The following is a 12,405-nucleotide window of genomic DNA, read 5'->3' on the forward strand; positions in this document are numbered from 1 at the left end:
GTCAGACAGACTAGGCAAAAACTGCTGATCATAGAGGGGTGGAAGGCATGATGAGAATCCATATTTTGTGCTTATCTGGATAATTTTGGGGGGCATTTGCAGAGGAGTATCCTTTACTTTAGATTTTTAATAATAAAGGCCTTGAGATGAGGCATTGTTTGTCTGATTGAGTGCTGCCCTTAACTGTCAGATTAAGGTTTTTGTTTGTTTTTGTTTTTAAGAAAGAAAAAGAAAAGAAATAAATAATATTGCATAAAAGCACACAGGCAAACATTTCCAAACCATTCCCATAAAGCAGTATGCACCATCTGCACAAAAGTATGAACACGATGAATCATTTATTTTTCAGACTAACCTGAATTTCAAAAAGAACTAATCTACACAAATAAATAATCTACGCGAATAATAACATTTAATAATCCTAGATAAAGAAGTCTCATTCATGACGTCCACACAAAGTATACTAGTCGTCTACAGGTAATCCCCCAGGTTATACTAAGGGGTGACGTTTTGGATTCCTCATGGTAAAAAAAAAAAGAAAAGAAAAAAGGTCACAGCTGCAACTCAGAGCTGGCAGCAGCACCACACCATCTAGTGGTCATTCATATATATAGCTTGGGAGGTAGACAGTCTGCATCACACGTTTTTCAGTTTAACTTACGCCACCATAGTTTCCCCAGTAGATGGATAAACTGCAAGTGGAGAGTGGATGAGGTTTGAAAAGAGAAGGAGGAAGAAGTCTTTTTAGTAAATGTAGCAGATTTGTAGCGATGTAGAACAGAACTATGGGATGTATGCACATTTCAAGATATCTTAGAATCAACATTAGCTATATGTGCAAAACTTTCACCATGAATTAATTGTGATTAACCACAACTAAGACCTCCACCAAAGAACTCCAAGGCTCATCTCATTTGCCAAAAGAAAAAATATGAACATGCTCAAAAACCTTCCAGAAATTCCAACGTGAAAGACTCACTGCCAGTCATCACAAACGCTTGATTGCAGGTCTTGGTGTCAAGGTTGACACAACCAGTTATTAAATTTAAGAGAAAATTACTTTTTCACACATGGCTTTCCCTTAATAAATGAAATGATCATTTAAAAACTGCATTTTGTATTTACTCAGGTTACTTTTGTCTCACGTTAAAACTGTTCTTATGATCTGAAACATGTAAATATGTCACAAATGTGCAAAAAAAAACCAAAAAACAAATACTTTTTCAAGGCAGCGCATATGCATCCGATTTATTTCAGCTCAGAGTCTCCACGCTGCTGGGTGGTGCACCTTTCTCACAGATGTCTGTTCGCTCGCTACCTGCCAGTTTGATCCCCCCTTTGAGTGCTCAGGAAGAACAGAAAGCACCATATATGTGAGAAGCAGTCCAATGGAAAGATCGATGGTTTTGCATGAAGCTGTTTGGTGCTGAATGAAATGATGTCAGATCTGCTATTACAGTTCATAATTTGAACTCCGACAAGCAAATCAGTATTTCTTATTGGCTGCAATCATAGTAACAGCTTGCTAAAAATAACAATTACAAACATTTTACCATTTCATTTTTTGCTAATATAGAAGTGCAAAACATGTTTAGAGCAGAGATGATTCATCTCAAGGGCGGCGATGTTTCTGTTGCTGGACACTGTTGAAAGAACCTTATTCAGAGACAAGGCAGCACTCACCACATGCATCCCACCCTGTTGGGTAAATACAAATTCACCATAATGTTATTATTCCCATGAGTCAGCTCTGTGTTATTTACCACAGAAACACTGAGCTCACTGTGACATCAAAAAGGTGAAAGACCTGTTTGTTGACTCTACCTGGCATGTTTGGGTGGTGACCTCCTGGATTGACACAAGGCTGACTGAATGAAGAAAAAAATTAACAAAATTAACAAAAACATTAGTAAATGAAACGTTTATTAAGGTTTTATAAATATAGGACAGTCTGGGCAGTGAGCACAACATAATTTTACATATTTACCATGTGGAAAAACTGAGATGTGCTGTTGAAATTTCATTGCTTTGTCATATATTAAGATATTTCAGTGATCATGTGTAGCTAAATGTTTTTACACTGACACAGGGGGATTTTCACTGGTCTGTACCTCACCCTCGACATCCCTCATCTACAGCATCACACATGCAAATTTAAGACTGACAGAGTCATAAGAGAAACACCAACCCATTACAGGAGGTAACAACCAAAGGGTTTATTTAACACTGAGCAGAGTCACTACACACACTAAGACACTGAGTTGGTGGGTGTATTCCATAATGAGGCAAATGTGTGTTTATTTTCATTGTTACGTGTCAGGGATTCATATCCCGGAGCACTCTGCTGCTCGGTGCTCAAACACATGCTTGGGTTGACGCTCTCATTTTCACAGGCACATGTGAAGCACACGGTTGGTTTTCCCTGATAGAGAAATGTCACTAAAAGACTAAAAACATCTGAGTTCCTCTCTCAGTAGCTGAATATTTGTACAGACTCAAAGTTACCCTGTTCCCTTAAATGATCATAAGATGAAATTTATATATACATGCATGTGAAAATATGATTTACTGCAAATATACTCTTGATCGTGGCTCAAGAGCTGGCAGTTCATCTTGTAATTGGAAGGTTGCCGGTTCGAGCCCCGACTCCGACAGTCTCGGTCGTTGTGTCCTTGGGCAAGACACTTCATCCGTTGCCTACTGGTGGTGGTCAGAGGTCAGTGGTCAGTGTCCGGCAGCCTCGCCTCTGTCAGTGCTCCCCAGGGTGGCTGTGGCTACAATGTAGCTGCCATCACTAGTGTGTGAATGTGTGTGTGAATGGGTGGATGACTGGATGTGTAAAGCGCTTTGGGGTCCTTAGGGACTAGTAAAGCGCTATATAAATACAGGCCATTTACCATTTATTGTATTTACAGCAGACAGAAGTGTGTGTGTGTTTGTGTGTGTGTATTCCTGAGTCAATATACAACAATAACACAGTACATGTGAGGAAGCATTCTTTATAGTTTTTTCGTCTTTTTTAATCAAACCAACAACACTGTCATATAGACAACAATAGAAACTATAGAATAGATGCATTTTATTCAGTAAAAAAGATTCTATGTCAGAAACATGCACAGCTTTGAAGGTGGACTCTTGCTCTTTGGTTTATGCTTTTTAAAGAGGCACAGCCTCCATGTACAGCATCAGTGACATAAAACAAGTGTACGAATGAATGCAGTCAAAGTTGGGAAATAAAGAAACTGTAACGTCTGCAGCAAAGAGCCCCTGTGGTCCCATAAGGTGACATTTTTCTACAGTGTGTGCCAGTTTATCTGTGACAACAGAAACATCTGTGACGAGTTATTCATCTGTGTGTTTGAACTTCAGCAGACTGTCCACGTCTGCATGACTAAAAGCTTTGACTCGCTGACATGGGTGCATTACTGTAATGCATAGGCGTACCTAATAAAGTGGCTGCTGAACGTATTTAGTATGATGAGAGAACTGTGCCAGAATGATCGAGAAACACCAAACACATAATGAAGTCTCTCGCACAGATGAAGACCTTCTCTGCAGACATGACTCGTCCACACAAATAAATCCTGTGTTTGCAGAGAAACATGGCAGCTGACGGGCTCCGTGCATTTCTTCTGACGTTACAGACATGAAACAGGAAACAGGCTCATTGTTGTAGCTCCGCTGAGAAGCTACGCACTGCACAGCTCGTGGCGGATGATTAATGCCTGAACATAGAAGAGAACGCTAAAACCAGCCAGCGTGACAAACTGACTGCTTTAGGCATAACATAATTAAGAAATAAAGCTTGAGCTGAGCAGAAGCTCGTGTGTGCTGCTAATGCTGCTGTTGTCTTGGACAATATTTACTGGCTCAGTAAAAAGGCATATTGGACCGTTGGCTGTTTGCTTTTTGTTCACTAGTGTGTGAATGTGTGCGTGAATGGGTGGATGACTGGATATGTAAAGGGCTTTGGGGTCCTTGGGGACTAGTAAAGCGCTATATAAATACAGGCCATTTACCACTATAAATTCTTCCTTCTTGTCTTTTTTTCATTTGTCTCATCCACTGGATTTAGCTCGGCCATGCTTCATGTCCATAAGGCCTCTCTGAGCACACAGAATTTTGAGATTTCATACAATGTCAATAATACACAAGTGCTGAGTTTTTCTTTACTGAATCTTCTTTCTATGCAGTAAGCAAATATAATATTCATATTAAATAATATAGATTTTTGGCTAGTTCTTGCATAACATGGATCGCCACAGTAGTTGAATGAACCTCTCAGCTGTATACCAACAATAAAATCACAGATAAATTCACAATATTACTGATTTATTTAATGAGAACTAGTGAGAACCATTGTGACTTTATGTCCTCAGTTTGTTACAAAGTCTGTTCACGTGACACTCGGAAAAACAACCCCGGGTCTAAATTAAACCACCTAACAGGTGTGATAGCACAGTCCTCTCAGTTCTAGTTAAACTTGGATCATTTCTGCCCAAACATAACCCAAAAGTCCAAATGACTGAACTCATATATCTTCATGTATGCGGCCTGTTAGCTTTAGAGCTGTCTTACATGCTCATGCCTTTTAATTGTAACTGCACTAGTTACACTACTGTGTAAATCTTCAACTGAACCTCAGCTGAATTTGAAAAAGAAGGAATAACCTTGAACCTGCAGAAGTATCTCCGGCGTACCACATACACCCACACGTATGACTTTTTGGTGCCTGACTTCATGAATCATGTTAACATGATTCCTGCACCAGCGTCCGTCTCTATGATAACATCTACAGCAGAACGTACCATCTGTGAATCAAAGTGTGCCAGCAATACTAAACAAAAATATATTACAAGACACACAATAACCATTAACAACCAGAACAATAAAGTAAGGACAGGAGCCACAGAAAAAAAAAAATCACATTACCACGGTGTAGCCACTCCCATGTGTGTGTTCCAGAACATTGCCTCTAGAAATCTTCTTGACTTGTATAGAAAATTCATTTTTGTGTCCCATTAATGTTCTTTTGAAATAATAAATTGCTATTTTGACTCCTTAGCGACGCCTGCTGTTGCGTTCTGGACTCCTGCGGCTCCTCCTCTGTGCTCTCCTTTGACTTTTCACTGCAGCGCGGGAAAAACCAAACAAAGACTTATTATGAGAAATAACTTCTCAGTACGAATCTATACAGAGCATGCTCACCATCAGTGCATTTCACTTGGGGCTCCTCCCACTGTCCGTCTGGTTGACAGCGCACCAGCGGTAGATGGCGCTGTCTAAATCCTGGATTGCACTGATAACGAATGATGGAGCCGACGGGGTACACCACCCTCTTTTTGCCAAACATGCAAGCATTGGCCACCTCCGGCGGGGCACCACAGGACACTGAAGGTAGTACCAGAGGACATCATATCAAACAATGTGTTTCCTGCAGTACGTATTTTAGGTAAAAAGCTAAAACATTGCTGCGTTAGTTAGCTCCGAGTCGAGTTTGTTTTTGCAACAGCCAAAATCCAACACGTTTGTTTTGTTAGTGTTAGGACTCTTTCACAGAGCCCAGTATGAGTCACACTGTAGGAAGCTTTAGCCAGCCTAATGCAAAAAGATAAACCTGCTCCACCTATGAAGGACTCCAAACCACTGGACATATATTCTACCATTCAGATATCTGCCTTGTATTGATAACCAGACCAAACAGACTAGACTAGACTTGAAGGTTTTGCTCCAGAGGTTTTGCTGAGCCAGCCTACCTGAGCCTTTCTTGCAGGTGAAGGGCAGATGATAACTACAGGGTACATCATTCCACTGGCCGTCAGAATGCCAGATCATCACCACACAATCTTCTTCAGAGTTCACGTAGTTGTCCGGCTGGTTAGGCCTCCAGTTCTCGTATTGCTGAAGAGACGAGAGCAAACAGGTAAACCTCAGAGTGTAAACAGGACCACAACAGCTTTACCAGTTGTCCTGTATGTCATCTTTTACTGCTAAATTAGATTTTATTGTTTTGTCTTTTCTCAACAGCAAAAAGTTCAAAAAACAATAGAAGCATTAATCGATGAAAATGTTTCCACACATAAAGTTGAATTAGACTAAAAAGCATAAACGGCAAATTGTCTTTGAATGGAATTGCTTCATGCTCACAGCTGTTACACACTCGTTTTCAGACCCCCGCTCTTTCGCTACTCAGGTTAAACATGATATATAAGTCACTCGGATAACTTAAAAATGTAATTGTTTGCCTTTTTTCGGTGTTTTATTTGTTCCGGACTAAATCGGTTTGGCTGAGATCAAAGTTATTAGATTAAATAAAACTTTATTAATCCATCGGGTGGGTTCCTCCAGGATTTTCACACAGCTGAATAAACGTCAAACAGAAAACCGATTAAACAGAAGTGTGAGACGATCGAGAATTTCCGCCAGTGTCCTGATATATTTTAGATAGCAAGGAGCAGACGGCTGAGTTTATTAAACTCCACCAAGACAGCGGTGACGCAAATCTGAAGGCTAGACCGTCCCATTTCACAGCCTCGCACTTCCGGCCTTCTCGGTCTTTGAAGGAACCTGCCCACGTAGACCGCGAAGGCCGGGTCCTCCGAAGGATGCAGCCGACGTTTTGGGACACAGCTATGGTCAGCATCCTGACAGCCCAATGGACGAAGCTGTCTCTCAGTCTGCGTGTTCTGGCCCGGAGGCTCTTCAGTATCATTCCTGATGGCAGCAAACTGAAGACGCTGTTGAAGGGATGAGTGGAGTCACCTGTAATAGAGAGGACCTTCCAGATGAGGCAGGTGCAGTAGATCTCCTGGGGAGGGAGGCAAGAGAGGTCCCCACAATGCTCTCGGCTGCTCTCACTACCCGTTGTCATTTTTTCCTGCAGAACCCAGTGCAGGAGTCATACCACACAGTGATGCAGCTGGTGAGGATACTCTCAACTGTGCCTCTGTAGAAGGTGCTCATAATGGGGATTGAATCTCTTGTGCTTCTCAGTTTGCAGAGGAAGTAGAGTTGCTGTTGGTCTTCTCCACATTCAGGGACAGGTTGTTGTTGCTGTACCACTCTGCCAGATGGTTAACTTCACCCCTGTAGTAGATCCCGTCGTGGGTCAGCAGAGTGAAGAGAAGGGGGCTCAACACACATCCTTGGGGAGCCCCCGTATTCAGTGTTCTTGGGCTGGAGGTGTTGCTGTCGACCCATACTGTCTGCTGTCTTCCTGTCAAGAAATCTAGCAGCCCGTTATACAGCAAGGTGCTGATCCCCAGCAGATCCTTTTTTATGAATGAGTTGCTGGGGAATGATGGTGTTGAATGCTGAACTGAAGTCTATGAACAGCACTCTGACATACAGTGGGGCAAAAAAGTATTTAGTCAGCCACCGATTGTGCAAGTTCCCCCACTTAAAATGATGACAGAGGTCAGTAATTTGCACCAGAGGTACACTTCAACTGTGAGAGACAGAATGTGAAAAAAAATCCATGAATTCACATGGTAGGATTTGTAAAGAATTTATTCGTAAATTAGGGTGGAAAATAAGTATTTGGTCACCTCAAACAAGGAAAATCTCTGGCTCTCACAGACCTGTAACGTCTTCTGTAAGAAGCTTTTCTGTCCCCCACTCGTTACCTGTATGAATGGCACCTGTTTGAACTCATCGTCTGTATAAAAGACACCTGTCCACAGCCTCAAACAGTCAGACTCCAAACTCCGCCATGGCCAAGACCAAAGAGCTTTCGAAGGACACCAGGAAAAGTATTGTAGACCTGCACCAGACTGGGAAGAGTGAATCTACAATAGGCAAGCAGCTTGGTGTGAAAAAATCAACTGTGGGAGCAATCATCAGAAAATGGAAGACATACAAGACCACTGATAATCTCCCTCGATCTGGGGCTCCACGCAAGATCTCATCCCGTGGGGTCAAAATGATCATGAGAACGGTGAGCAAAGATCCCAGAACCACACGGGGGGACCTGGTGAATGACCTGCAGAGAGCTGGGACCAAAGTAACAAAGGTCACCATCAGTAACACACTACAACGGCAGGGAATCAAATCCCGCAGTGCCAGACGTGTTCCGCTGCTGAAGCCAGTGCATGTCCAGGCCCGTCTGAAGTTTGCCAGAGAGCACATGGATGATACAGCAGAGGATTGGGAGAATGTCATGTGGTCAGATGAAACCAAAGTAGAACTTTTTGGTATAAACTCAACTCGTCGTGTTTGGAGGAAGAAGAATACTGAGTTGCATCCCAAGAACACCATACCTACTGTGAAGCATGGGGGTGGAAACATCATGCTATGGGGCTGTTTTTCTGCCAAGGGGACAGGACGACTGATCCGTGTTAAGGACAGAATGAATGGGGCCATGTATCGTGAGATTTTGAGCCAAAACCTTCTTCCATCAGTGAGAACTTTGAAGATGAAACGAGGCTGGGTCTTCCAACATGACAATGATCCAAAACACACGGCCCGGGCAACAAAGGAGTGGCTCCGTAAGAAGCATTTGAAAGTCCTGGAGTGGCCTAGCCAGTCTCCAGACCTCAACCCCATAGAAAATCTGTGGCGGGAGTTGAAAGTCCGTGTTGCTCGGCGACAGCCCCAAAACATCACTGCTCTCGAGAAGATCTGCATGGAGGAATGGGCCAAAATACCAGCTACTGTGTGTGCAAACCTGGTAAAGACCTATAGTAAACGTTTGACCTCTGTTATTGCCAACAAAGGTTATGTTACAAAGTATTGAGTTGTATTTTTGTTATTGACCAAATACTTATTTTCCACCCTGATTTACGAATAAATTCTTTACAAATCCTACCATGTGAATTCATGGATTTTTTTTTTCACATTCTGTCTCTCACAGTTGAAGTGTACCTCTGGTGCAAATTACTGACCTCTGTCATCATTTTAGGTGGGGGAACTTGCACAATCGGTGGCTGACTAAATACTTTTTTGCCCCACTGTATGAGTCTCTAGTGTTCAGATGTGTGAGGGCTGAGTGAGGGGCAGTTGATTCCATCATCGGTTGAGCGTTTTGACCGGTATGCGAACTCAAATGGATCCAGGTCGATAATTTGATTTGATGCATGACTAACCGTTCAAAGCTCTTCATAATGATGGAGGTGAGTTTGACAGGACGGTAGTCCTTAAAGCAGGAGGTAGATGACTTCTTGGGTACAGTAATGATGGTGGAGGCTTTGAGGCATGTGGGAACGACGGCCTGACCCTAGTGATGTGTTAAAGATGTCTGTGAAGACATTTGTGAGTTCCACAGCATAGTCCGTCAGTGCTCGTCCAAGGATGTTATCAGGACCTGGAGCTTTGCGTGTACTGATTTTGGCAAGGGATCTCCACACACTGTCTGGGGATTGTGTCACCACGGTCTGTAGAGTGGGCCTATAGTCTGTGATGGTTTGTATTCTTTGCCACTGCCTCCAAGTATCTCTGCTGTCGCTGAAGCTTTGCTGCAGCTGATGCCACAGGTTTGCCCTTGCTGTTCTTAGGCTCACCTAATTCCCGGCGCTGAAGGCTTGCATTTTTCAACCTTAGGAGCATTTAAACCTGACCTGTGAGCCATGGTTTCTGATTGGCCCTGACAGTGACAGTCCTGGTCTCTGTGACATCATCGATGCATTTTGGGATGTAGGCAATGACAGTTTCTGTATATTCCTGAAAGTCTGTGGTGTTGTCGTGTGTGGCAGCCTGTGGTGGAAAAGCAGTCTTGCAGTGCCTCTGAGGACCCTTCTGGCCACACCTGTACCTGCTTACGGACTGGTTTGGTGACTTTGACCAGGGGCCTGGGGGAACCCATGGCACACCTAGATTTCTGCCTGTACTGACCCTTATGCAAAATAGGTGGAATTAAGACACAGTTCCAAAAGCAAACACAACTGATCAGTGCTGAGGGTGGTCCTGTTGCTGAGGTTGGGGTGATCCTGTAATCTCTTATGAACGACCTCCAATGCTTCTATGACTGGGATGCAAGTGAAGACAGATGTAACATCTCTCTCTCACTGTACATATACTGTGTATAAAATTAGGGAAACATAACCTGCACAAACAAAATAATTTGCAGGACAAATGTTTGACATCAATTTTGTTCGATTTGAAGAAGATAGGGGGGCCAACTTCACTCACATGTGTTTATAAGGTTGGGAAAACCTGCAGTCAGCTGAGACTGAAGAAGTCACTTGGATGATTTTTATTAATATCTTTAAAATGATAACGGCACAAATGAAAATTTTTGCAGCACAAACCAGCACAAACGTAGCACAAACGTTTGATACCACTTTTGTTGGATTTGAAGAAGGTGGGGGGGCAACTTCACTCACATTGGCCCATAGCCCTGCCAGTGTAGAAGAAATGATGACGGATGATAATGGCAGCAGCAGCCGTTCTTCTCTGCATGAGTAGCTTAATGTTGTTCGTGTGTAATTTACGTTGAGTACGCTAACCACGTTATTACATTAATGCATGTAAGGTGAACTAGCAAACACCGTCGTAGGTACATGCAGCTGTCTTCTTGTTTGATGGCAGATACTCCCTTCACCCTGGCCAAAAAGGCTAAAATGACCAAAGAAAAAGTGGGAAACAGCTAAACATGAGAGGTTTTTGGACAAAGTTTGTTTTTTCCATTGTTTAAGCACTGCTTCCAGCCAAGAGTGATGCCATAAATCCCCTATAGCTGCAGAAAAGGCTAACATTGTTATCTTTTTACAAAAAAACAGCTGAACATGAGAGGTTTTAGGACAAAGTTTGTGTTCTCCATTCTTTAAGCACCGGTTCGAGCACCGGTTCGAGCACCGTTTAAGCACCGGCACCGTTTCAGAAGTACCAGTTTGGTACTGGTATCGGATAAAATCTAAACAATACCCATCCCTAGTGACACACTGGAGGGGAGCACAGCTGATCCTAATTCACAAGACGACAGGAAGACACAAGCTGACACAGTGATAACAGACACAGACCTTCAAAGTAAAACAGGAAATTCACAAAGACAAACTCAGGGACACGAACAAAGCACCAGGGGAATGACACAGGAAATAAACCTAGAACCATAGCTGGACTGGCATTTGCCCGGTGGGCCGATGGTGATTTTTCGTTTTTATGGGCTGTTGTTTTTTGGTTTTTTTTCGTTTTTTTCCGTAACGGTATAAACACTGAAAGGTGGTGGATTGGCCAGATGCTGGGAGATGTGTAAAATTAACTCAGTTGTTTGGTGGTGGCTATTGCAGAGCTTCCACAGATTCAGTAACATTAGCAAGTGGTGGAGGCCAGCAGATGCAACACGCTGGCAGGTGGATGACGGAAAGGCAGGAGGAGCAGAGACCCGAGGCGGTGAACTGAACTTCAGGTAAGAAGTTATGACCTGCAGTCTATCTGGTCAGATATAAACCAAGTTTAGGTGGAGTTTATTTTCGTTATGCTGACTTTTTACAGTCAGTTACAATAACTCGTACTGCGTACTAGCTAGCATGATGGAGTATATATACTGCTGGGCGGGTGCTATGATGTTACTGATGTTGAACTTGTTTTATCTTGTCTGTGTCTTTGCGCTGCACAGCTTCCTCTTCTTCTCTCATTCTCTCCCCTCCCTCTCCTGTTGCTACTTCAATCATGAAACTGATCAGCAGAGATGGGCAGTAACGCGTTACTTGTAACGCGTTACTGTAATCTGATTACTTTTTTCAAGTAACGAGTAAAGTAAGGGATTACTATTGCAAAATCGGTAATTAGATTACCGTTACTTTCCCGTAGGAACGCTGCGTTACTGCGTTACTAAAACCGTGATTTTTTTTGCGAGAATGTCTCATGACAGTGACGTAAGCAAGTGCGACGTTGGTGACAGCAGCTGTGTGCAGATCAACAATGGATAATATATCGAGTGCGGGAGAGAGTATGAGCGTGCAGCGTTTAAAGCGTGGAAGTACTGACCTTACTTTGAGTTTGATTCCATAAAAAGTGACAAAAACATTAGCGTCCATCGTGCGTGGGAAGAAAACTTCTTTTTACAGCGAAAAAAACCCCTAAACTTCCGAGCAAGCACCGAGTAGCTACGACGTGATGGGAAACTCACAGAGACACTCGCGCGGATTCTTCAACTGACCGCAGCACACCTACACCAGGGTAACCCTCCGCCTACCCTGCTCCTGCTTTACAGGTGAAAATAGAGCAAAAGGACCGCTGAGTCTTTGACTTTATTTATTTTCTGCTGTGTTTTACTTGCATCTGTTTGAAAGAGTGAGTGAAAACACAAAAAATATTTTATTTTATGTGCTGGAATGTGTAGAAAATAGGTTTAAATGTTAAACTAATTTATTCAAGTCAGAGAATGTTGCATATAATTAAATGTTTTGCTTGATGCATAAAGTTAAAAGATTAAAACTGATAAAACAAGTTAAAAAAAGAGACTTTTCC

At 42.7% G+C, this 12,405-nt stretch overlaps 1 protein-coding gene across 1 annotated transcript in view; it reads right to left on the reverse strand.

Moving 5' to 3' along the window:
- Positions 1–3,622: 3,622 nt before the first annotated feature.
- LOC308398611 (aggrecan core protein-like) overlaps positions 3,623–12,405 on the reverse strand; it is a 29,303-nt gene continuing 20,520 nt past the window's right edge. Inside the window, exons 18-20 of the mRNA XM_080885359.1 lie at positions 5,757–5,901; positions 5,209–5,391; positions 3,623–5,129 (exon numbers count right to left, since the gene is read on the reverse strand). Of these exons, the coding sequence (XP_080741485.1) occupies positions 5,062–5,129; positions 5,209–5,391; positions 5,757–5,901 (396 nt within the window). The 3' untranslated portion in view covers positions 3,623–5,061. The remainder of the gene's footprint in view (positions 5,130–5,208; positions 5,392–5,756; positions 5,902–12,405) is intronic.

Source organism: Rhamphochromis sp. 'chilingali', assembly GCF_963969265.1.
Source record: "Rhamphochromis sp. 'chilingali' genome assembly, chromosome: 6".
Taxonomy (NCBI): domain Eukaryota; kingdom Metazoa; phylum Chordata; class Actinopteri; order Cichliformes; family Cichlidae; genus Rhamphochromis; species Rhamphochromis sp. 'chilingali'.